This window comes from Beta vulgaris, chromosome 3 (genome assembly GCF_026745355.1).
Source record: "Beta vulgaris subsp. vulgaris cultivar EL10 chromosome 3, EL10.2, whole genome shotgun sequence".
NCBI classification, from domain to species: Eukaryota; Viridiplantae; Streptophyta; class Magnoliopsida; order Caryophyllales; family Amaranthaceae; genus Beta; species Beta vulgaris.
The window spans coordinates 49,928,729-49,956,295 of NC_079204.1; the positions used below are offsets into that span (position 1 = coordinate 49,928,729).

At 35.6% G+C, this 27,567-nt stretch overlaps 2 protein-coding genes across 2 annotated transcripts; both read right to left on the reverse strand.

Annotated features, from left to right (window-relative positions):
- Nucleotides 1–471: 471 nt before the first annotated feature.
- Nucleotides 472–3,706, reverse strand: LOC104889291 (shikimate O-hydroxycinnamoyltransferase). Its single transcript, XM_010674486.4, is given in 5 exon segments — nucleotides 472–899; nucleotides 902–1,384; nucleotides 2,719–3,078; nucleotides 3,081–3,189; nucleotides 3,191–3,706. Coding segments are annotated over 5 exon segments (1,353 nt in total). The 5' UTR covers nucleotides 3,392–3,706; the 3' UTR covers nucleotides 472–699.
- A 15,201-nt stretch (nucleotides 3,707–18,907) lies between these two features.
- On the reverse strand, nucleotides 18,908–22,315 carry LOC104889292 (anthranilate N-benzoyltransferase protein 2). The gene is made up of 2 exons (XM_010674487.4): nucleotides 21,448–22,315; nucleotides 18,908–19,845 (listed from the first exon to the last, which is right to left on the reverse strand). Exons 1-2 carry the CDS (start codon nucleotides 22,112–22,114, stop codon nucleotides 19,181–19,183), a joined length of 1,332 nt encoding a protein of 443 aa, XP_010672789.1. The 5' UTR covers nucleotides 22,115–22,315; the 3' UTR covers nucleotides 18,908–19,180.
- Between the last annotated feature and the right edge of the window lie 5,252 nt (nucleotides 22,316–27,567).

Below are 27,567 nucleotides of genomic sequence, written 5' to 3' on the forward strand. Positions count from 1 at the left end.
TCAACACTTAGAGTTAAGTGTTGGGGGTCACTACTAGGGTTACTAGTGAGGGAATTCTTATTGTATCAAGAGGTTGATATTTTAGGATTTGAAGAAATAAAAGAGTTTTTGTTTCTTGTGGACGTAGATCTCAAAGGTGAGGTTGAACCACGTTTTATCTTGAGTTTGAGTATTGGTTTAATATAGTTTTAGTTTTAATTTTCACAAAACATCAAAACAGAAATTTACGAGCGTTTCACACAGTGTCTGGCACTGTGCCATAACCTAGGTTTTGCGAAAATCGATTAGATTTCGTCACTCAATTCAACCCCCCCCTTCTTGAATGTCACCTTGTGTTCCAACAAGATATTGGGTGACGTTTGGTGAAGATTGGTAATGTAAAAGTTATAGTTATAATAACTTATTTTTTGTTTTAAAAAGACTTATACATGTTTTATTAAAGTAATGATGAGAATTTCCTTGCAAGAAGGGGAAAATCGAAAATCTTAATTGTAGATTCAGTGTTATTAGTAAATGTTCATAACACGACATAACATAATAGTTAAACAGGCCAAAACATCTATAATGACATATAAGATCTCTATCGAGGTGACGATGTCACAAAACTCAAGCACCACACTTACTAGTTACTACCTCACAAGTCATAACAATAACCGACCAAATGATGGATTTGGTCGCGGGTTTCTTAAACAAAATAACTTATAAACAAGGAAAACTTACAAAATCATACAAGTAGTTCTCGAAGAGATTCATGTGAACGGTGAATAGATTGATGCTCAGTGAAAAACTACCATCGTCGTTTGGGCTCGGGACGAAAAACGATTGCCCCTCGTATCTAATCCCGCCATGACCCACAAACTTAGGCTTCCCCAAACTAAAATCTGCTTTATGAAAAGGAGCCTACCCCAAGAGTTTATTGATAGGTTAGGACATGCAACAGTGTGGGGCCCACGAACAAGAGTCGTTAGATCCGCCTGTTGTTCTAGGTAATCAATTGCTGATCTCAAGTACTCGATGTCCTCCACATTTTGTAATGCATCATGAACCTTACTTACAGCATACCATAGTGGCTTGGACGAGATATCACACGCTTTAGCAATACAAGCTGTGAAAAAAACTACATTCCCAAAGTACCCTTGCGGTAGAGTTGGATCCTTTAATCTGGATCGTCCATCAGTTGGTATGTACAGTTTTACGGGTTGATCACCTCCTAAGCCGCGTGCTTTGCATGCACTCCGCCATATATGCCCAGCTAGCACCTCATATGTGGTTGGGTCGTTGTAGCTTGGTACTTCCTTGGAAGGAAATCTTGCTTGTAATTTCAAGATATCAATTTGACGCTTAGAAAGTTTGAACAAACCCTCCTTTGTGCTTGTCATCCCACCTGATTTAGTAAGTACATCAACAATATAGTCAAAAAACTTCATAATGAACTCTTACGACAATTTATAAGAAACACCCCCTTTATTAAGTTACGTTTTATAATTAGTTGTTACTGTTGAATTTAGGGATAGTACAAGAGAAGAGAAGAGAAGAGAAGAGAAGAGCAGAGAAGGGAAGATATAAAAAAGATAAACTGCTTCCTGTATTTATTTCTCTAAGATATATATATCCCACAACTTAACTCCTGAGTAAAAAATAAGCTGTCCACTATTTCCACTAACAACATACTATTAACAAGTTAAGTTTCTCTTGAACTATGCCTTAAATTAATTATCCGAGGTTAGGATTAACTAAGCACGGGAGTCGCGTTGTTCGGTCAGCGAGATGGGATTTAGGAGTGAAACATGTCTGGTGGGGATTAGGGAACAACTCCCCCAACAACTTTGATTCTTGTGTTAATTTTTCATTAATTATTTATTTCGTTAATTTCTATTTTTCTATTATTAAGGAAAGAGGAGGGGGACACCAAAAATGGTAATTCCTTTTATACCCTTAACTAATAAATACAAATTCATCATCTTTTATCATTATATCCTCGATTAACAAAATACTTACATCATCATTGATTTATTGGCTTTCAAAAAACAAAAGAAAAATATACAATGAACTATATGAATAATTTCGTATATATTATTACGCAATTGACCTTTTATTTATTTTTGCATGCATCGCGTGCATATGGAACTAGTTGTATATATCACAACAGTTTCTTATATTCTTTATTAACTCATCAAATACACATGCTCCGAAACAATAGAAAGTAACCACCCACTATTTTGAAGGGACTAATTCCAACAGTTACCAGAGTATCATTTACCAACTTACCATCTTACTATCTCACCTACTTCCTCCACATCGATATGTAAGACACTAAATTTTTTGACTGCAGATTATTTTATATACATATAGTTGAAGATTATAAATCAACAACTATTTACAAAATTAATATATATTCCTCCGTTTCAAAATATAGTTTATGTTCCTATTTTGGATGTTAAATTTTAAAATCGTTAACTAAATCTTTTTATTCATATAAAAAAAACATATTCATGTGGGATCTTCTTAAATTTGCCTCAATGTGTACATTCATAATATAAACTTTTTATACTATTTACTAATATGATATAGAAAATATAGTAGGTCAAAGTTACATATTAGAGCCGTGAGAATGAAACGAGACGGGTAATCGTTATGATTTCGTCAATTATATGTAGTAATAAATATCAGTGATAAAAACAAAATTATTTGATACTTAAATAGGGAATTATAATTAACCTGAAAATCCTTTGGGAGATAAAGGTGGTAAAGGTGGCTCATACTCCAGATGCCGGAACTTGACCTGAGGTGGGTGACGGGGAGCCAGGTAGACGGTCCTATCAAAGCTGGGCTGAACATCGAGCTCAAGGCCCCTAACAAGTCTTGACCATGAGTTAAGAAAGTTTACAAATCCAACTCCATCGGTTAAATGGTGATGGGTGCCAAACCCAATACACATGCCACCGCATAGGAAGCGGGTGACTCGCACCAATAGTAGGGGGAACGACGAGAGACCGCCGGAGTAATCGCATCTAGGCACGATCAAGTTGCGAAGTTCAGTAGTAGGCTTAAAGCCTTCAAAATCCGCAAGACAGTGTGTTGTTCTACCTCTTGGAATAAGACTCCACTCGAATTGCAATCAATCTCGAATCGATCATTCTCTTCATTCTTCTTTAATCTACCCGCCACCGGATAAAATGGCACTAAAATTTCTACTAAGAGCTTCTCTTAGAATTTTAGTTTCCAGACACTTTGAGCCCGTAAAATCCTCATTTGGACTATAAATGTAAAAGAGCGGAGAGTGTGAATAAGGCATGCGCGCGATCATGTCTATTCTTGAGAGCCAAAGACTGTGTCTTGGAGTCTCCTCTGCTGGGCACACCAAAGTGGACTCTTTTACATTCACGCTCATCTTGTTTGTTCCTATTTTTCAGTTTTATCGTATTTAGTTGTGTTGTTGTTAAGATACTGAAGATATGAACCTTCAAAATAGATCCAAAAAATTTACAGCAGATCCAACGAGCAACCAATATCTATTATATTGAAATTATGAGAATAGAAGAATCCAAAATTAGTATGGTGACGTCTAAAACTGCAATTCTTGGCTAGGATAGGTGCATATGAACTACAATGGTCAATAGAGATATCAACAACTACCCCACGTAAGTAGGTAGCAAATGCTAGATTTTATTTTGCTTTGTAAGTTACTTGGTAGCCTATAAAAGTTACAAGGCATGGTTTCTTTCTAGTTTAATTAAATGAGAATGCAACTGCAGTTCTTTCCAACGTTATCTTGTAATTTCCATTCTTATCTCCAACATATTATCAATAAGCAATCTTTGTATTGCAATATATTAAAGTAGAAATTATAGATACCACATGTTAAATATGACTTGAAATCTAGTGAATGGCATAAGGCTAACTTTGAATGCACATATCTCTCAATCTATAAATGATTTTGATGTGATTCAAATTGGAGGTGATAGCTTGTTCAAAGAGCTTTCCAACGATAGGTCATATGCCCAATTTCAAAGAAACGAGAAAGTTATGACTGTTTTACGAAAAACTGACGAAGCAGTTTTGTCCCGGGCCCGATCGGGCGGATTTGGCCCGACCCAATCGGCGGTGCGCGATTTTGGGCGCTGAACGCGTTTTTCCGATATTTTCGTTTTTAGGTTATCTTTTAGGGTTTGTACGGGTTCCTTATGATTATAAAAGGGCTCTTAGTGTTCATTATTATTAACACAACTTATGAAACACTTTTAGCCTCTAGATTTAGGACTCTTGTATTATTCTCTCTGATTTTCTCCATTATAGTGAAGAAGCTCTAATCCCCCACCTGTGGATGTAGGTCAAATTTGACTGAACCACGTAAATCCTTGTGTTCTTTGTTTGTTCATCTTTATTATTTTCTCACCTTCATTATTTCATTGATTTTCTATTCCGCATTAATCAAACTACAACACCGATTTCCTAACAAATTGGTATCAAGAGCCTGGTTGTTTAAGATCTTAGGTGTTTATAGAAAAAGTTTGATTTTTTTTTATTATGTCAATGAAATTCGATATTGAGAAATTTGATAGGCAAGTAAATTTTGGCCTATGGCAATTAAAGATGAAAGCCATCCTGGTTCAAAGTGGTTGTCACAAGGCTCTAGAAGGTGCATCCAAAAAGCCTTCGGGTATGACGGATGAGAAGTGGAGGAGATAGATTTGAAGGCACTCTCAGCGATTCATTTAAGTCTTCTAATGAAGTTTTGAGAGAGGTTGCCAAAGAGACAACTGCTGCGGGTTTGTGGTTGAAGTTGGAGTCACTCTATATGACAAAGTCTGTGACCAACCGTCTACTACTAAAATCTAGACTTCATGATCTTCGTCTAGTAGAAGGTAAACTGCTTGATTCTCATTTAGATGAATTCTTCTCTATAATTATGGATTTGCAAAACATCGATGTTGAGATCGATGATGAGGATATGGCTATTAGGTTGTTGTGTTCTTTACCACCTTCTTATGAGCACTTTCGAGATACCTTATTATATGGTAAAGATGATTTGAGTTTGCAGGATGTTAAGGAGGCCTTAACTCAGAGAGATTTAATTGACAATAAATTGGTTAATAAATCTAATAATTCTGCTCACACAAATGCTTTGGTTGCTCATGGTGGAAAGAATTCAGGCAAAATTTGTAACTATTGTCATGTGAAGGGTCATATTAAATCTGAGTGTTGGAAATTAAAGAAGAAAAATGGAGAAAGGTCCAATGAGGATCGATCTGCAAATATTGCCGACGCTATTTCTGATGATGATCTTGCACTTTAGGGTTACAAGATTTGAGGCTGCGGTTTCTACGATCTCGTTATGTTTGGTGCCCTCTTGAGATCTCTTGGTAAAACGAGAAACCGTGTGGATTTTTGTTTTGGAGTCTATGATAGATTGTTTTTGAGTTTGTAATAAAGTAGCAATCTTTTATCATTAGATTTTGTTCTAGTTATGCTATTTCTTATCTCAAATTTGGTACTTTTGTGATTATTAAGTACTATTGCAATTTAGAAATTATCGTTGTCATTCAGTTTCTAGAATTGCTTTTGAGTTTGTTGTTGAAAGAAGTGTTTGAAGAGAGTTTGGTCAATTTGAGAAGCATGCTTGGCGTTGGTGACTTTATACTCTCGATCTAGGCCATGTGATGGTGTTGTATACGGATTTTGTGTTCGAAGACGCATCGGTACACAAGTTATAGAAGATGTCCGTTCTGGATTGCCTACAATGGGTAGGTTTATGGAATTTTGTTTAAGATGGAGGTTCTCTATGGTGTTTGGTTGAGCATCATTTTTGGTTCAAGGTGGAGTTACTTGTTGATTGGTTTTCAAGTCAAGGTGGAGATTGTTAAATATGACTTGAAATCTAGTGAATGGCATAAGGCTAACTTTGAATGCACATATCTCTTCAATCTATAAATGATTTGATGTGATTCAAATTGGAGGTGATAGCTTGTTCAAAGAGCTTTCCAACGATAGGTCATATGCCCAATTTCGATAAGAAACGAGAAAGTTATGGCTGTTTTACGAAAAACAGACGAAGCAGTTTTGTCCCGGGCGCCGATCGGGCGGTTTTGGCCCGACCCAATCGGGCGGTGCGCCGATTTTGGGCGCTGAAACGCGTTTTTTCCGATCTTTTTCGTTTTTAGGTTATCTTTTAGGGTTTGTACGGTGTCCTTATGATTATAAAAAGGGCTCTTAGTGTTCATTATTATTAACACAACTTATGAAACACTTTTAGCCTCTAGATTTAGGACTCTTGTATTATTCTCTCTGTTTTCTCCATTATAGTGAAGAAGCTCTAATCCCCACCTGTGGATGTAGGTCAAATTTGACTGAACCACGTAAATCCTTGTGTTCTTTGTTTGTTCATCTTTATTATTTTCTCACCTTCATTATTTCATTGATTTTCTATTCCGCATTAATCAAACTACAACACCGATTTCCTAACACCACAAGTCACTATTTATTTAAAAGTTTTACTGTCTAAATCATTTGTAATAGGAAAATTATGGTAACCCTGTAGTTTATGGTTTTCTCAATAGTAATCTTGTGATTTTCAAAATCTTAAAAATGACCTTGTACTTCTCTTGAATTTCCAAATGTAACATTTTCCTTTACATCTAACCGTTAAATCAATAAACGAAATTAAAATATTTATGGAATGCAAATTGAAGGGTATCTGATCGTTTTTGCACATTTCGATCTCGAATTTGATCCATACAGGGGGAAATTGACCCCAAAACTTAGCCTGACAAATTTTTCGGCATACAAAATGATGCACGTAAATCAAAATGTTTCCAGAACGCAAATTTTTTTCAAAAAAATAGATCGATCAAGGTTTTTGGGGGTCATTTTAGCCCATTATGGGTCAGATTTCACGTTGATTTTTGCAAAAAAGGATCCGATTCGCCTCAATTTACATTCCAAAAACATCTAAATTTGCGTTCATTGATTTAACAGTTAGATTTAACGAAAAAATTCACATTCGGGAATTCAACAAGAATACAAGGTCATTGTTGGATATTTTACAACCATACGGTCACCATTGGAAAATCGAAAAACTACAAGCAAAGTTACCAATGGGAATTTTCCTTTGTAATGATATATTATAGGAAATAAAATCTTGTACATAAAAATACTATAATATTTATAAAAATACTTAAGGTAAACGATAAAGCAAATACGAAAATGGTGGTCAATGGCCGAATCCGACAAAAGGTACATTTTTGACAATATATATGCTTTAAAAGTAATTTCTGCCTTTAGTGTCTCCTCCAGTTAATAATTGCGAGCTCACAATTACTAGTTAATACAACTTTCTCTTCCAAGGTGTGAAGTAGGAGAGAAGGGATGTCATAATCTGGTTTTTGAATAAGACGAACTTTTTGTTTTTTTTTTCTTTTTGAAACACTATAAAAATGAGAGTTCTTAAAACTTATTATCACCATTTGGGAGTCAAGTCATAACTTATTTTTATAAGGTAGTTATAGAGTAGTTTATGACAAAAAAAAAATTTATGAAAATTTTAGATTTTCTTTTTAAATTGATAAACTAGTTTTATAATAATCTAATTCAAAATTTTCAAACTGAATCAATTAAAGTTTTTCCGATAAATTTATGTCGAGATAAACTCACACTTTCTCTATTTCGTTTTAAATGCAAAAAAGGAATATTATATTAGATATAAAATATTCTTTTGCTACATTTAAAATGAAATGGAAAAATTATAACCAAATTAAAAAAAAAAAAACGAGGCGGGCAGCAACACCTACCGTGAGCGAGACGCTCTGCGAGCCTGGCTCAGGCGCTTAGCAGTCAGCAGTCAGCATTGGCAAATCTATAACAAATGCTGGCCCACTGAGAGTAAGTCACGCACCTTGCTTTATTGTTTATTAGGTAGGCTTGCTAGATGGGACAAACAGAGGAAGATGAAAGGAAAAATAGCTACAATGATTGTAAAATAAAATAAAAAAAAGTAGCTAACATAAGAAACATTATTTATATATTTGTCGGTGTAAGAGTAGAGCACTCGAGCAACACAAGGATCATATAATTGGGATAAACAAATAACAAACCTTATCATTTGATGAAAAAACATACTGTTTATGCTACTATTTGTCAAAGAAAAAGAAATGCAAAATTATTGACCAATGAAATGTAACAGTGGAGTTCCTCAAGTTGGATACTGTTTATGCTACTAAATTTTGTCTTAGGGAAAAAATTGAAGTTAGGGACCATGACAACCAGATACGCGTACAATCACTAAGAAAATGAATGCAAATGGGGATTTTCAGGGAAATGACACAGAGAAATGGCGACGCGGATAGTGGCGGATCGAGAAATCTGGGAATAGTTGGTCACACTCTAGGTAGCACGGAAACGGATATAGGGACGGCCGGATGGGTACAGGGATGGAAAACGTCAAATTAAAATTTTAAAAATGGGTACGACATAAATTCAGCTAAAAGAAAAAAAGAAACAACTTAACTTGCAATTGCAGAACCAAGGCTAGCAGCATATGCTATTTACAATTGCTCTAAACTTGCAATGTACACGATTCCGAGTGAAATCACTTTCTCTCCACAAATAATCATCAAACTATTGATGTATCAACAAAAATCAGAAAATACTCTCTGCGTGGCACTTTGCTAATGTGCGTTGCAAAGGCTAATTTGTGTCGGACCCCTTGGCCGATCCGACGCAAATCAGCCCAAAAGCCCAAACCTAGCGCCTTTCAAATTCCCTCTCTCACCCTTAATCCCCCAAACCCAAAACAATGCAGCGTCTCTCTCAACCCCTATCTTTCTCGCACCCTCAAACCCTCAAAAAAAAAAAATTGCAGCGTCTCTCTCAACCCCTCTCCTCTCTCTCACCCTCAAACCCCCAAAACCTAAACAATGCGGCATATCTCTCAACCTCTCTCTCTCTTCTCTATCTCTCTCACCCTCAAACCCTACCTTTCACCCTTGCCCCTCAGTCCATTCCCCTATCCCTCACTCTTCGCCTAAAAAACCCTTCTCTTTCACATTTTACAGCATCTTTAGATTATTCGCACAAAAAGAAGGAAGAACAACTCAACAACACTCAAACTCCTTCAATGGTAGAAGAACAACAAGAAGAAGAAAAACAAGACTCAAACTTAGCGCGTTGATGGAAACCAACACCCACCCTAACAATTCGAAAGGGGTAGAACACGACCAAGGCATATTGAAGAAATTGATTCCGGCGACTTCTCTTTTTTTTTTTTCCGGCGACTTCAATTGACCAAGGCTGACAGGTTCCATTTTTTTTTCATTTTTAGATCTGATTTGTTTGGAATTTATCTTAGTTTATGGTTTCATTTTTACATTTTTTTTAGATTTGATTTGCGGTTTCAATTTTCAGATCTTAAAATTCGTTTTTCATTTTTAGATCTCAAAAAAAACTTTTTACTGATGTTGGTGACAGTTCATGCAATTGAAAATAATGGCCTTTATTTTTGTTTCTCATATCTGATTTTTTTTGGCATTTATCCTAGGATTTTCATATCTAGCTTTTTCGTTTTAATTTTCTGTTCTGAAATTCTTTTTTTTTTTTTTCAGATCTAGATTTTGTTCTTCACGTCGTCTTCTTCCTCGAGCTCATCGGAAACATCGCAGAATCATAAGCTACTCACTTTCTTCCTTGATTGTTCTAGATTCAGTTTTAGATTTACGTTTTATTTACATACTTGCAATGTAATTTGTTTGGTGGTTTGTAATAAATTTTTGACATTGTCAACACCAAACATCGCACGAATAATTCTCTACAAATTTAATTAATGACTATATTTTTTTAACAAAATAATAACCATTTGCGTCAGACTCTAGGTATGTTCGACGCAGATGGCAAGTTGGCAACTCATCTGCATCGCACATAGCGCATAATCTGACGTATATGGCTGATGTATGACGCTGGCGAGCATCATGTGCGTCGGACGTAAAGTTATATCCGACGCAAATAGCTCAACATCTGCGTCATATCCTCATGCGACACAGATCCTGTGTCTTTCATTTGCGTCGACGCTTGTGCCGTCGGACCCATGTTCGACGCAAATGGGCGCCTCGCATCCGACGTAAATCGTGGGTTCTGTACTAGTGAAAAGTGATGAATATTTCGATAGAATAGTTGTGAAATTTCGAAGATTTTTCTTTCGAATAACCAAACCAAACTTCAAATACAACAAATTGAAGCATTAAAAGAGCGAAAAATCAATGAAAATCTAATGAAAAAGCAGAACCCTAAATCCATGAAACTGCAATTTTGACAAGGCCTCCAATTCATCAATAAAATCAACAACCAAATCATTTAATTTAATAACAAATCCGAAAAATCTCGAATCAAAATTATCTAATTTCAAGAAAATTACGTAAAACGAAAACCTAAGCTGTGAAAAATAGGAGATTCAAGAGGACGATTCGAAGAAGAAGAATTTCGCCGAGTTTCACCAATCACCATAGTGCGAGTTACGACACCAACCCGACAACACACGAGTTTTTCCCCAAATTCTAGGGTTTTGAATGATAATTTTTTATCTCAGCAAGATGTAAAACGGGTATCAATCGGTAGATCAAGACGTACGATATGATAATTTTAGTTGAAGATTTGAAAGAAAAAGTATATTCATGTAAACAAAATTCAAGAATTTTAGTTAACAACTTGAGGTTGAAGGAGAGAGGAAGAGAAAGAGACGTAAGAGAGAGAGAGAGAGAGAAAAGGGGCAGTGTTTTTTTTTTTGGTCAGTGAAGGAAAGAGAGTTTTAATTATTATTTTTTTTCCAAAATAAAGTTGGTCAAGGACCAACTGTGACCCTACATACTTCGCCACTAGACGCGGAAAACCCCAATGAAGGTGGATCAAAACCGCGGTGGAAATGAGTCCACCAATCCACTATAGTAATTGACGTCCAAAGTGAACGACAATCAGTACAATCTTAGTTGTTTGATCTAAGTACAAGTAACAAGTAAATATTAGTGTATTGAATTTTTTTTTATGTATTTTTCTCTTGATGTTGAGATAAACTTTCTTTGGCCTTTTCAATACTTAAATACTGTCAAGCTTGAACTGACTCCAACTGGTCTCTGTCGGAATCTCGGGAAATCCCCGTATAGCTTAACTCCAACTGAATCCTTTCCCTTAGCAACCTATGTGCTCCTTTATTCCCATTGGCGAAGCATATTAATAGTGATTAGCTCAATCCCTTCAATCTCGGACAATCAGTTTGGACTATGTTGACCTAATCTTTGCGTCAACGACCTTTAAAATGATGTCATCAATCTTATGTCAATGCGTCAAAGACCTTGTGTCATCGCGTCAATGTTAACCTGCAATTTCAGCCATAACAATTTACCCCCAATTGTTGAAATGGGGAAAGTCCAAGAGCCATCAAAACAATTGTTGAATACATGCAACTTTCATCTGATAAAAATTATTGGGATCAATATGACCAACATCATGTTAAATCATTGGCCAACAGATAAAGAAAAAACAAGTGATCATCTGATTTTGATAAGACTTAACAGAGATAAACCAAAGGTTAGTGAGTAAAAAAATAAAAGATAACTTAAAATTATGCATTTACTCACTTTTCCGTTGTAAATCTCATGATTGCAACTATAGCTATAAAAACCATGCCAAATAATTCAAACATACACCGTTTTTTTCTCTCTCTTCAAACACTTGATTTTATTCTAGAATCTCCGCTAAACTTCGCCGTAATTGTTCTTCAAGTAATTTCTCGCCATTGTAAACTTTGTTTATCAGTTTTCCCTACTTTAGTTTAACTTATGGCTCCCAACAGACGCAGTATAGAAATTTCTTTATTAATCAAGAACAATCAAAGGGGAAAGAAAAATGGTAGAAAAGAAGGTGAATTCAGGATGAGCAATCAAATATAACGAAGGAAGATTTAATGAAATTTTTAGAATGGGGAACTTGCCAACCAACACTGTCCTTAGAAACGTCGAACCTCATGAATAGCCTGAGACATGCCCAAGTGATTTGGTGGTTCTTTATGAATATCCATTTAAAATAGGAAGATTTAATGAAATTTCTAGTTGAGACATGACACTACCTTCGTTAGGTAGTAATTTCTTACTAGGATCCATGGGTGTTGATACAAAAGAGCAACCACTAACATCAAATTTCTTAAGAACCTTTTTGATGTAGTGAGTTTGAGACAAACTCAATTTACCTTTGCTTCTTTTAATTCTAATTCCTAGAATGACATCCGCCTCTCCCAAATCTTTCATTGAGAACTTAGACGAAAGAAAAGATTTAGTCCACTCAACTTGAGATAAATCAATTCCAAATATTAACATGTCATCTACATATAAGCAAATCATTACACCATGACCATTGTCATCGAATTTGCTATATACACACTTGTCTGAATCGTTCAATTTGAAACCGTTAGACAACACTACCTCATCAAACTTTTGATGCCATTGCTTAGGTGCTTGTTTTAGCCCATACAAAGATCTAATTAATTTGCAAACTTTTTATTCTTGACCTTTGACAACAAACCCAACCGGTTGTCTCATGTAAACCTCCTCATCTAACTCTCCATTCAAGAACGTTGTCTTGACATCCATTCGATGGATCACAATATATATATATATATATATATATAATATATATAATATATATATATATATATATATATATATATACTCGTAAAATTAATACTTCAACTCAAATAAAATAAGAACATTCAATACATAATTAACTCAATAGTAATAATACTTTTAAATAAAGGCTTTTAAAAATAGCATATTTGTTTATTGATATATGTATGGGCTTACGAAAAGGTGATTGTGCTCAAATAGAGTTTAATGATTAATGAAATTAGGTTTGGGTCCCCATACCCAACTAAGAGTCCTTTTTCTAATCTCAATAGTATTTGGGTTCCTCAAGTCCACTTAGAATCCTTTTCCAAATTTAAAAAGTATTTCAAATATTTTTCAAAGCATGCCTAACAAATTTTTTTTAACTTCTTTAATTCATTAAAATAATTCCTTTGACTTTCAAATAGTCAACCTTTAAAGAAATAAATCATTTCAATACTAAATTATGTTTAAATATAAATATCTATATATTAAATATATTTATAAAATTCATAAATTTACGGGGGATTACATAATCGATACTTTGCAATTTTTGAAATTGAAAAAGTAGATTTGCGGGGCCTGTACATTTTTGCGTGGGCTTCAGATTTTATCAATATATCCTCACTCATACATTATTGCTGCATGTATATTTATATTTGATATTGTTTAGTCGATTTGATTCCATAAGAATGCAACAAAACTTGCTTTGCTTTGCATTATTTCTTCTATATTTAATGATGTTCATAAATTGATACTCACTAGTCACAATAATTGCAGACAGCGATGTCAGTTGAAGAGTGGCCCCAAACACGTGAAATAGGTAAATTGATACTTATAGTTAACTTCATACGACAGAACAACGACAATGTTAAGAGGAGGAATGATAGATTTATGATTGTTATGGAAGATCTTGGCCCATAACATAAAGATACATAATGTTGATGTTCTCAAATACATTGTATCGAGATATGTGGTGTGATTTATTGACACTAGGGTGACAACGAGACAGGTTAACTTGCGAGCTATTTGAGATCATGACTCGGTCAAAACTCGGTCAAAACTCGACTCGAGTAGCTTGAATCAAACTCTTGACTCGAGATTTTTCTGAGCCGAATTATTTACTCGACTAAAAAACTCGTGATAAACTCAAAAAGAAAATTATTATCTACTACAAAAATAAAGTGCTTAAATTCAACATAATATCTATTGATGAGGGACAATTTAGTATCACTCATGTATATCAGTATATATTCTAGTAGTTTTTGCATAGTAGTTTAGAAATTTTGGTTTTTTCTCCTTTGTTTTTCTTCTTTGCATACTTCACCATTGCATAATAACATTTAGGATCATTCTAGATCTTTCCCTCCCCTTTATCACTAGTGTCCACTTTGGTGTTGTTTTTGTGGAGAAAATGAGGAATAACAGAGGAGGAGCGCTTCTTAGAACCTAGGGTTGACCGCCATAGGTTTCAGGATAAAACATAACTAACAATAAGTTTCGAGCGAGGTGTGAGCGACCACTGAGCGAACAAGACAAGAGACTTTTAGCGACCTAGGAGCTACCAATGATCGAGCGATCCTGTGCTTAATTTGGTTAAGAGCGGGTGCTCCGAATTAGCAAGGAGTGGGTGCTCCTTGTTGTTATAGCGACTTTTTTTTCTTTAAATGTAGTGTTTAGTTAATAATATAAATACTCTTCCTATATTGGAAGGAATGAACCTTCTATTCTGTAAACAAATATATAAGAATGAATATTTGTGGTTAGATTTCGATCATTTGAGAAGAGAGACAAGGTATTGAATGGCAGTAATCCTCTCTTTGATCATAAACCAGTGATAATGAAAGCCTGGGATCCAAATGTTGATATACAGAGAGAGGAGATTAGAACATTGCCTATATGGATTTAGTTGAAGCTTGGATTCAAATACTGGGGGGAACAATGCATTTTTAAAATTGCAAAGTCAATAGGCAAACCAATTAAGCTAGATCAGGCTACGCTTAAACGAGAGAAATTGCAATATGCGAGAATGTTGATTGAGGTTCAGTTGGATCAGCATTTTCCGCAGAAGATTGAATTTATCAATGAGGTGGACAGTATCATGGAGGTTGAGGTGAAGTATGAGTGGAAACCTATTACATGTTCAACATGTAAAGGAATAGGGCATAATGAGGAGACGTGTAGGAAAACTGAGGTGAAGAAGAGGCAAGTGTGGCGTGCAAAAGGAGCAAATAAGAACTGAAGTGCCTGTAGTGGAGAAGGAGTTACCTCAGGAGGTAAAGGAGTTCTCTACTGTGAAAAGATTCACTAAAAGCCAAGAGGCTTCTACTAGCCAGATCCCTCTTCAAAATGGCTTTGGTGTGTTAGCAGATGAAGGTGATATGAAGACTAGAAATGTGAAAGATCAAGATGTGGGGCAGGATGAAGAGGCGGAAGGTGGAAGTCCTTCCAAGAAGGATGGATAACATAGTCTGCTGGAATGTAAGGGGTGCTAACTGTCTTTCTAAGCAAAGAGAAATCAAGAAGTTCTTGAACTCTAGGAAGGTGGGACTAGTTAGCCTCCTTGAAACAAAAGTAAAGGCATGTAACATGGGCAGCCTTTACTCAAATCTTTTCCATGGATGGTGTTTCACATCTAACTCAGATCTGCATAAGGGAGGGAGAATTGTGGTAGCTTGGAAACCAGAAAGCTTTACCTTGGATATACTAGCTATGACTAGCCAATTGGTGCATTGTAAAGTTATTGCTAGTCAGGGTAAAATTAAATTTTATTGTACTTTTCCGTATGCTATGAATGATGCTCAAGGTAGAAGTCTTGTTTGGAGTGATTTGAAAGAATTAAGGGTATTAAACGCCCTTGGTTACTCTTTGGTGACTTTAACTGTGTTATAAATGTCAATGAGAGGATTGGTTCAGTTGTGAGGCACTAGGAGATTAAAGAATTATGTGTTTGTATGAATGTGTGTGGAATGCAGTTGATGTCAAGCACTGGTTGTATGTTCACATGGAACAACAAATAGTAGGGTGAAAGTAGAGTGTATAGCAAACTAGATAGGGTTATGATAAACCAGGAGCGGATCAATCAATTTCACAACTCAGCTGCTCATTTCCGACCTGAGGGTCTGTTTGACCACTGTCGAATTGAAGTGAATGTGTATCCCCATATGAGGATGGGGAGGAGGCCTTTTAAGTACTTTCATATGTGGAGCTTCTCTGAAAAATTTAATAATATTGTTTCTGAAGCTTGGAATATCCATAGGGAGGGGACTCCTATGTACCAAGTTGTGCAGAAACTAAAGAAAGTTAAAGTGGCACTTAAAAGGTTAAACAAGGAAGGTTTTGATGAGATACAATGCAAGGAGAATGCTGCTGTTCATGAATATAATTCCTTGCAAGCCCAGCTGCACCTGCACCCTGGAGATGTTGAGATTGCTGATAAAGAGAGAGCTGGTGGTCATGAGTATAGCAGAATCCACAAACAGTATATGGCTTTTTTGTCTCAAAAAGCTAAAGTAGCTTGGTGCAAAGGTGGAGATGAGAATAGTGCTATTTTTCATCAATCTATAAAAGCTAGAAGGATGCAAAACACCATCTATGCTATACATGATGAAAATGGGGTCTGGCAAGATAATGTGCAGGGTGTGAATGATAGTTTTCTTAGGTTCTACCAAAAACTATTAGGTAGTACTATGGAAGAGATCAGAGAGTCCCTGTAAAGAAGGAAGTAATTGAGAAAGGTCCAATAATAACAGCATATCACATTGCAATTCTTGAAGCTGATTATACAAGAGAGGAAGTGAAGAAATCTATGTTCTCAATTGAGGGGAGCAAAGCCCCAGGCCTGATGGCTTTGGAGCTCATTTCTTCAAAGATGCCTGACACACTGTTGGGGAAGAGGTAACACAAGCTATTCTCAACTATTTCCATACAGGCAAATTGTTAAATGAAGTTAATACAACCATTTTAACTTTGATTCCCAAAGTTAATTGTCCTGGAAGTGTTGCTGAATTTGACCTATTGTCTGTTGTAATGTAATGTACAAATGCATTACAAAGGTGCTATGTAATAGATTAAAACTTGTCTTACCTGATATTATAGCAGAGAACCAAGGTGCTTTTGTCCAGCACAGGTACATAATACACAATGTAATCATCTGTCAAGATCTTGTGAGGTTCTATGGGAGGAAGAGTGTCAAGCCTAGTTGTCTAATGAAATTAGACATGAAAAAGGCATATGACACTATTGATTGGGACTTCCTACAGGAGATGATGACCGAATTAGGCTTTCCTAGGAAGTTTAGAGAGTTAGTTATGAACTGTGTAAGAACTCCTAGATTTTCTCTAATGATCAATGGCACTCTTCATGGTTTTTTTGCATCCAAGAGAGGGCTCAGGCAGGGGGATCCTATATCTCCTCTCTTGTTTGTCATATGCATGGAGTATCTCTCCAGGATTATGATGAAGCTAAGTGAACTTAGAGAATTTCAGTATCATTCAAGGTGTAAAGCTCTAAAGTTGACTCATCGAGCTTTTGCTGATGACATCATTCTGTGTTGTGGTGGTGATTTCCAATCCATATATAAGCTACTCCAGGCTTTTAAACTCTTCTCTCGATCATCAGGCTTGTGTGTGAATGAGAAAAAAATCAGACTTCTACACTGCAAATGTAGAAGGAACAGTTATTCAGAGAATTAAAGAGGTGTCTAGTTTTAACCATAGTAGATTGCCTTTCAAATATCTGGGAGTCCCCATATGTGCTAGAAGGATTGGGGTTGCTGAGTGTGAAACTCTTCTGGCAAAGATGTGTGCAAGGATCAAAACTTGGAGTAGCAGGAATATCTCCTATGCAGGGATAGTCCAGTTGGTCAATTTAGTGTTGATGAGCATTCATATATACTGGGCTCAAGTGTTTATGTTGCCTAACACTGTGTTGAGGGACATTGAGAAGATATGTAGAGCATTTCTGTGGTTTAAGTCATATTTTAGTGGTGCCCCTGGGAGTATTAAGTGGGAGAAAGTGTGTAATCCTAAGTCAGCAGGAGGGCTTGGATTCAGAAGAATCAAGGAATGGAACATAGCTGCACTTGCTAAGTATGTGTGAGCCATTGCAACAAAGCAAGATAACTTGTGGATTAAGTGGGTGCATGCAGTGTATGTCAAAGATGAGGGGTGGTGGAGGTACAATCCTCCCAAGAATTGTTCTTGGTACTGGAAACAACTATGTAATGTTAAAGAGGTTATGAAGCTTCACTACACTGAAGATGAAATGCAAAATATGACTCAATTCAAAGTAAAAGAGGTGTATAATAAAATCATAGGGGAAAGGGAGATGGTTTACTGGGATAAAATGATATGGAATAGGCTGGCAGTGCCTAAGCATAGAATGATTAGCTGGCTAGTTATTCAAGGAATACTTAAGACAACATATAGATTAAGTCAAATAGGAGTCACAACTGACACTCAGCGTAAATTTTGCAGTGCACATACAGAGAATTCTGAATTATGTTTTTGAGTGGCCGGGACTTAGATGCAGTCAAGATCAACTGGTTAGAGTGCTGATGCTGTTGAATAGAAGAAGGGGGAAGTCCAGAATAGAGAAGCAGATCCAAGCGGCAGTGATTATAGCTAGTGCCTACCATGTATGGTGGGCAAGGAATGAGGTTCTTTGGAATATGGTGGTGTTGAGACCAGAGAAAATATATAGAATGATTAGAGAGTGTATAGTCATGTGAATCTCTAGTATAATGCCTAGGAAGATATCTAGTAAAGATATTGCTTGGTGGGAAAATGTAAAGCATAAAATCGTACAGTGTGTATAGCTTATAGCTAAAATAGTGTAGCTTGCCTTGTGTGGAGGAGTCCAACCTAGTTGGTTTGCTCCCCTAGGTTAGCTGTTGGTTGTAATGGTATTTTTGGTGATAATACTACTCTTACTTAGCAAAAAAAAAAAAAAAAAAAAAACAACCCACAACTCACTAATCAGTACTTAACAGTTAACAACTTTAATAAAAACCAAGACACCCTTTATTAGTTATTTTCATGCAAACATAAATCAATATATGGATTATTGCAAGCTTAATCATTTCAGGAAAGTAATAATTAAACTATCCAAGCTGCAAATTACCTAACTTCACTGTTATTTTAATTCTTCTAAGAAGACTAACTACATCCACATGCCTAAAATTCTTCTAATTTACAAGACAAATATGAATATTAAAGATTAATGATAATAATAAAAAAAGTCCTAATAGCTTCAAAACACGTAAAATCTATCCCAAGCTGGATATAGTAAAATTGTATATAAGGAAAAATCCTATTACAGATAGAATTTGAGAAGTCCACTTAGAATGAGATGCCACTAGGAAAAGCTACCATTCTTTCTTTGGTACCCACTATTAGCTTAAATGACCTCCAAGAAGGAAATCCATGCATGCAACCACATCAATTGTATAGTCAAGCCAAATAAGGTAATATTGCATTGACTACAGCACAAGTGTAGCTCTATGAACTCACATACATGATACATTATAAACCGGGAAGACATTAGAAGTCATACAAGTAGTTTTCAAACAAAGGCATATGAAGGGTGGAAAGATTAATGCTTAGTGAAAAGCTGCCATCTCTGCTAGGGCTTGGTACAAAGAACGCTTGTCCCTGTACTCTAATACCACCATGACCTACAAACTTGGGCTTTCCCCACCCAAAATCTGCTTCATCAAAGGGAATCCTTCCCCAAGAGTTTATATAGAAGAATGGGTTGTTCACATCACGAGGCCCACGTATAAGATTTGTTAGATCAGATTGCATTTCTAGATAATCAATTGCTGATCTCAAGTAGTCAGTTCTTTCCACATTTTTTAGTGCCTCGTGAACTTTACTCGCAGCATGCCATAGTGGTTTGCTAGTGATATCACATGCTTTTGTGGTACAGGCAGCAAAGAATCTTACATTCCCAAAATATCCTTTTGGTAGGGTGGGATCTTGTAATCTCGATCGTCCATCGATTGGTATAATGAGCTTGATAGATTGATCACCGATTAAACCACGCGCTTTGCATGCACATCTCCACACATGCCCAGCTAGCACCTCATATGTACTTAGCTTGTAGCTTTGTACTTCTTCGGATTGGGATGTTGCTTTTAATTTTAGGGTATCAATTTGATGTTTAGAAAGCTTAAAGAGGCACTCCCTTGCGATTTCTGTATCACCTAATATCATAGTGATATATAAAAATTTAAGCATGAGAATGATTCCATATGAAAAACTCTATTTAGTCAATGCTTTGATAGCAAACAAAAAAAATTTAGTTACCCATTTATCCTTATTAATTCCAAGAAAGAAATAAATAATCTGATATGACTTGATCGCTGATAATAATTGCATCTCTTATTTGGTACAAAATAGTTTGCCAAAATATAGTTTTTTTTTTCTAAAAATATTACGTATATGTCATGATAAGATATGCAAACTACAATATATATTTTTTGGTTAATTTTACAATGTTTGTAACCAAAATCTTTGTCATGCAATTTTAAGGGTGTGAGAAATAAGGTAATAAGAACACTGGTAAAAATAATATAAACAAAAATAAAGAGTAAATTTGTTATTAGGCATTTGAAATTCTTTTAACAGTTGGTGGTAATTTGCCTTTTTCTATCATTCTCCTAATGATACGTGTCAAGCTCTAGTTGTAGATATATAAAAACCGGGAAACTATAATTACTAAACACATACTTGATTTCTTTTCAACTAACTAGTCTTATATGCACGCGACGCGTGTGAAAACAAATAAAAAATTCGATTGTGTAATAACATGTATGAATTTTTTTTCAGAACGACGTTCATTGTATTTCCTTTTTTTTAGATCAATAAATAAGAGATGTTATAAATATGATTGTTATTGAGAGTATAATGATAAAAGAGGGATAAATTTGTATATTTTTAAGAATATAATGGGATTTATAATTTTTGGCGTCTCCCCTCTCTTCACTGATATATTAGACATACATGTTGGACTTTAACCCATTTCACATTAACCATTGTTTGTGTGGGCGCAAAGGTTTCCTCGCGTCGAACGGAGATTACACACACAAACACATTACTCACACTTGGGAATGGCAAGTGTTCGCACGCACAAGTTGATGGATAACATAAAGAAATCAAATAATAACAACTCTAAAATTATGTATCTCGACTATAATGAATTAATACAAATATAAATCCTAGCCTAAATAATGAAATAATAAGACTCAAAAGGCAGAATGCGCGCTTTATATAATACCAATGAACTATGCATACTAGAGTTAATGACAAGAGTACAGGGAATGCAAAAGCGTCTAGTAGGATGGAGGTTCAGGTCAACACACTAGAAATTCAGCATCTTGAGATGCCTGAACAGGTTGTAATGCAGTAGGAAGAGGAAGAAATTACTCTTCCTAATGGATAGGATTGGTAGTTGGAATGGTGAAGGCTAGAAAAAATCTCAAAAGTCTTCCCTGGGATTTGTCAGGGATGGTTTGTCATTAATAATTATCAATATCATGATGGAGGGCTTCAGGGAAGTCTTTTGATGTCACTGTGGTTTATGGGGCTAATATATTATTGTTGAATTAGTCTTAAAATGTCAATTTTTTTTATAAGTTTTTACTAATCAATCATTAAAGATATTTACTATCAAAGTAGTACTTTAACATGTGAAAAAGTTAAAATGTTCATGTATTTAGAAAAGGAGGTATTTTTTTAGAGTTGCAACTTACAAGTTACAAGTATGCATTGTGTACAATCAGTCAATCATTTAGCTCATGACTCACCATAATTTCCCTCGATTGGTTGAGCTGGCGCGTATTCCAAATGCTGAAAGTTGACCTGAGGTGGATGACGAGCAGCTAAGTACACAGCCCGGTTATGCAAGGGTTGAACATCGAGTTCAAGCCCCCTTGCAAGTCTTGCCCATGAGTTGATGAAGTATGAATATCCATTTCCATCAGCCACATTATGATGTGTTCCGAAGCCAATGCACACACCCCCGCACTCGAAACGCGTGACTCGCACCAATAATAGGGGGAACGACGAGAGACCGCCCGAGTAGTCGCACACGGGCAACACCAACTTGCGAAATTGAGTATTGGGCTTAAAGTCTCCAAAATCAGCAAGAATGTGCGTTGTTTCAACCTCTTCAAACAAAACGCCTGCCGCATTGCAATCAATCTGAAATCGGCCATTTTCCTCATTTTTACTTAATCTCCCCGCAACAGGATAAAATGGCACTAATGCTCTACTCAAAGACTCCTTTACAACATGGGTATCAAAACTTTTTGACCCCTTATTTTCCACCTCACTTGGACTGTAAATGAATAACAGACGGGAGTGTGAATTGGGGGAAGGGGTCATCAAGTCTAGACATGAGAGCCAAAGGCTATCTCTTGGAGTCTTCTCTGCCGGGCACACTATTGTGTACTCTATCATGTTCACGCTCATCTTCTTTCTCTAGTCCCCTTCTAATATTTTTTCTTTTTAGGTTTATTGATTTTGCAGTTATTACTTATTTGTATAAGAGCTATAATAATGGTGGAATCAGGCCGTCCCCATCATCATAATTAAAGGCTGTATGCAACTAATATAAAATGAGGCTCTTAATTTGTAATACCATTTTCTCCTTTTGTTTTGAATTGATGGTTGTCCTTTTCGTTCATACTTAAGTCATTTATCAATTTTTTGAATGTTTTTTTTTGGTAAGTAAGTAAGTGGTATTAACTTTTCCAAAAAACTTTACAACCTAAACTTCAATAGAGAGTTTGAAGCAAAACTGGCCAAGGGTGGCCTGGAATTTACAAATTGTTAAACCAAATCACTTTCTCTACTGCTCCATTTGGCAGATTTAAAAAAATTGGTTCTAACTTTAACTATACATTTTATCAGGGCCATCTTAAATATTTTAGAGGCCCTGTTCTAATCTTAAAAATTTGGCTCTAATATTAGGAAAAATGAAATTTTCATAATAAAAAAGTATGTACTAAACATTGTCTAAATTGGCCCCAATTAGTCAATTGGTAATTAACAATAATTTCAACCTAAAAAATTTAAGAAAAAAATCTCAATAAATTATACACAATTCCACTGAGCCTGAAAATATTACTTCTACATTACAACATTACATATTGCAAGTTAGTTGAGTACCCGTTGTAATCTAATTGTTTTCTTTGTCATACACTCATATGGAGCAATTAAACTACTACCAACTTCCAACAGTTTCAAACCAAAAAAAAAAAAAAATTCAATTGATAAATTAAACGCAATTGAATAATCGATGAATGATAATGTATTAGTGTAGATATCTAGAATTTACCTTATCTCTTACTCTCTTCTTTCTTCGATCTTCAACCTTCATCACTCAAAGATATGCACGCCGAGATTGAAAACGGAGAAACAATATCTTCACACGTAATAAGTATTAATTTTATACTACCTTTGTGTCTTTTTCATTGCAACAAATGTCTTTTTGCACAAATATTAAGTAATGATTTCCTTCAGAAAAAAATTAGGAAAATTGGACAGGAATAACCCCACCTTTGGCCGATCCGTCAAAAATAATCCCACCTTTGGATTATTCTAAAATAATCCTACCTTTGCTTACTAAATCGATTTTTTGGTCCCAAGAACTTGTAACTTCGCAAACCGGTAACTCCAAGTTAGTTTTCCCTCCTGGACCCAGCCCCAGCCACCGGATCATGCACCACCCACCCACCAGGCCCCTCCCCAGCCACCAGGCCCCATCCCCTCTTTCTTCCCGTCGTCGCTTCTATCTTCCTCATGTCTATCTCCTCTTTGCAGATTCTAAGGTGGTGCGAACGATGGAGATGGTGTTGCGAATGGTGGAAATGATGGTGTGAACGGTGAGATGATGGTGGTGAGATGGTGCGCAGGGGTGATAATGAGCCTGACAAGCTCGAGAGCAGCTGGGGCTCGGCTGGATCGGTCAAAGCTCGGCTCGTTGAATCTCGGCTCGAGACTTAAACGAGCCGAGCCGAGCTAGACAAAGCTCGGCTCCTAAAGCTCGTTAACAGCTCGATTATTATTTTATACCAAAAAAAAAATTACATTAAAAAATATTTTACATAAAAAAAATTTAATACAAATTTATATTTTAATTTAGATTACAAATTATATATTTTAATTTGTGATCTAATTTCACCTTTACTCCACTAGGCACTAAAGTCCTACATTGGTTAAGAAAACAAGGATCAACTTAATTTCTTTATAGATAGCTACTATTACTGACTTCAACTTAAAGTTTAATTTTGTATCTCCTTGGTTGGAAAACAAAAACTATACTTTATTTTCTTCACAAAGGGAATGAAGTATATTTTTAAATATTTGGTTATTTAATATTTAAAATATTTGATAATTGTTTATTTAAATGCACTTAAGAGTATTAATAGTACAAATATGATTTTTTTTTTCATAAAACATGAAGTCCCACATTGAAATTTTAACAATGCTAGGAGGGATTCTGAGTTATAAAAGCATATGTAGGAAGAGTTTAAAACATGGAGTCTTACATTGAAATCTTAGCTACGGAAACCATGTTATAAAAGCATGAAAATAATGAGTTTTTTTTTTCTTTAACAAAACATGAGTCCCACATTGAAACTTTAGCAATGCTAAGAGAGATTCCAAGTTATAAAAGCATATGTAGAATGAGTTTGTTTATCTTAAACAAAACATGGAGTCCCAAATTGAAATCTTAGCAATACTAAGAGGGAAACCAAGTTATAAAACATGGGTATAACGAGTTTGTTTTTCTTTAACAAACCATGGAGTCCCACATTGAAATCTTAGCAATGCTAAGAGGGAAACCAAGTTATAAAAGCATATGATGGTGAGTGAACAAGTTCACCTACTTTGTACTTGACCTATACGATTGGGCTTACCTCCTAAGTATTGATGTAGTATTGACGTGGGCCTACAGGGTTGGGCTTCGAGCTTAAACGAGCTTACTAGTCGAGCCTAAACGAGCTCACGAACTGAGCCTAAATGAGTTCACGAGCAAAGCCTAAACGAGCTCATGAGCCGAGCGCGAACCGCAAATTCTAATCACGAGCTCCAGCCGAGCTTGGCTCCCCCAAGCTCGGTGAGCTCACGAGCCGAGCCGAGCCCATGAAAGCTAAACGAGCTCGAACTAAGCCCAGTACTATTGGGGCTCGACTCGCTCGATAAGCACCCCTATTGGTGCGAATGGGAGAGGGTGGAGGCTGCGAATGGTGAGATGATGGTGGTGAGATGGTGCAAAAGGGAGGGGGTGGGGGCTGCGATGGGGAAGGGGGAGGGGGCTGTGACAGGGGAGGGGAGGGGGCTACGACGGGGGGTGGGGAGGGTGTGGGGCAGTAGGGGTGGGGTGAGGGCTGCTGGGGGTGATGGTGGGGGTGGGGCAACAGTGAATTGTTACCGGTCACTATGTTGTTGGGACCAAAAACTCAATTTAGTAAGCCGATGTAGGATTATTCCTGAATAATCCAAAGGTGGGATTATTCCTGTCCAATTTTCCAAAAAAATAAGGATTGACAAAGTAAAATTTGCCCAATTTTCCATGCTTTTTTAATGTGGGGTAGATAAAGTAAGAATATATAAAATGGCCAAAATGACTCAAAATCTTTACCAAAAAAAAAATATTACATTTAAACAAAATACTTAAAAATTAAAATGTGGGGTAAAACCAATTATGGCAACTAATCAAATTTTGCTACGTTCTTATGTAGTAATTAAACTTAACCAAAAAAAACAAAACTACCTTTTTCGTTTTGAGACCTTTGGGTTGCCCAATATAACCGCTCAAGTGGATTTTGTTTCCTCCCTTATGTTTTTTCGATAAGATATTTTCTACATTTGTCGTATGAAATTCTTTCTATGCTTTTTTGGTAAAGTACCTTGATTACATTAAAGATTCTTCGTTTGGTTTAATGATTTTTTAACAATTGTCTCATGGTTTTCGTGTTACCCCGATTTGACAATTGGGGGCAAACTGTTATGGCTGAGTTTTTGCAGGATGACATTGACATGATGACATGATGATACGACGACTGTGACATGAAAACGCGACGAAGAGACACGAGGATAAAGTCAGTCGAAGTACAAGTAACGGACTATCTGAAAATGGAAAGAGTTCAGCAAGGCATTAAATTAGCCGTGAGATCCGTCGATAAAAGAGTAGATTATGCAAAGGAGGAAAATAGATGGCAACATTGGAGTATAATTAGGAAGATCTCCTATAATCAAGCTACCGTTATCATTGTAATAGATTTAGAATTTATTATTGTATTCTTTGGAAAAAAAGCCAAAGAAAGAAAAGGCATACAAAAGAGAAAGAAGCACCATGAGATAGGACTACGACGAAACACTTTTTTTTTATTAAGAGAGAAGAACAACATAATCTGTAACGATTGTCACTAGCCTATAGCGACAGTCAACGATAGTAGATTGGTGGATCTACATCCACCCGCGGTTTTTACCCATCTTCATTGGGGTTTTCCGCGTCAACATCTTTGTGTGTTCATCCCCTTTGATCCCCATTGCATCCATTCACTGCATCGTCTTACATATAATCTGGTTGATTCGTCCCAAACTTTAATTCCGTCGTAAGAGACGAATTTTAGCATAAACAGTTACTATATGCGAGTTGTAGTATGCTAGGACTAGGTGATATATTATGTGCCAAAAAATAGTAATATAAAGTTAGGATAATTATTATTTTCTTAGAGTTAAGGAAATATATAATTATGTTAATTTTATATAACTATATAAAAGAAAAAAGATATTCGAAAAGCAAGTTTATTAAAAATAATAAAGTTTTAATAAAAACGTTTTATAAAAGAATTTTTCATTAAAATGTAATTTTGAAAAAATCGAGTATAAAATTGTTTTTGATAAAAAATAAGGTTTTCGAAAATAGTTTTTAGAAAAAAGAATTTTTGAAATAAAACAAAGAGTATGAGATAAAAAGAAAGTCCATTGGTTATCAAAGATATAGATAAACATTGATTTAAGGAAAATTTTTCTTTTTAGAATTGAAGATAAAGATGAAAAAGGATAAAGTTTATTTTTATAAAAAGGAAAGTTTTATCCCTTAAATTAAGGAGTAGAAGGTAAATATTTTTTGAAGGATTTTCGATCAATCCTTATCCCTTAAATTAACGAGTAAAACATGAATACATTTTGAAGGATTTTCGTCCACACCATGTACTATAAAAGGGTTTATAATTCATTCTCATAACTCACGTTTTCAGAGAAAATAATCGAATATATTAAAAGCTGAAAACAGTTTCCTAAGGCACAGAGTACATCACTGTTCAAGTCAGTTTAAGTAACTATTCAACGATTATAATTGTCCTCGAAATTGCTTGAATAAGAAGCACATATTTGAGGATCGTTTTCTTTCTGTAATCTTACAATTATAGAGAGTGTCAACACTTAGGGTTAAGTTTTGGGGGTCACTACTAGGGTTACTAGTGAGGGAATTCTTATTGTATCAAGAGGTTGATATTTTAGGATTTGAAGAAATAAAAGAGTTTTTGTTTCTTGTGGACGTAGATCTCAAAGGTGAGATTGAACCACGTCATATCTTGAGTTTGAGTATTGGTTTAATATAGTTTTAGTTTTAATTTTCACAAAACATCAAAACAGAAATTTACGAGCGTTTCACACAGTGTCTGGCACTGTGCCATAACCTAGGTTTTGCGAAAATCCCTTAGATTTCGTCACTCAATTCAACCCCCCTCCCTTCTTGAGTGTCACCTTGTGTTCCAACAAGATATTAGGTGACGTTTGGTGAAAAATGGTAATGTAAAAGGTAAAGTTATAACAACTTATTTTTTGTTTTAAAAAGACTTATACATGTTTTATTAAAGTAATGATGAGAATTTCCTTGCAAGAAGGGG

Bases quoted from the DNA above. Each gene is read 5' to 3' on its own strand.
- LOC104889292 (XM_010674487.4), bottom strand. From the start codon at position 22,114: ATGAGCGTGAACATGATAGAGTACACAATAGTGTGCCCGGCAGAGAAG. The intron at 19,846-21,447 runs GTGAGTCATGAG...CTATGATATTAG, and splicing joins ACCAATCGAGGGAAATTATG to GTGATACAGAAATCGCAAGG.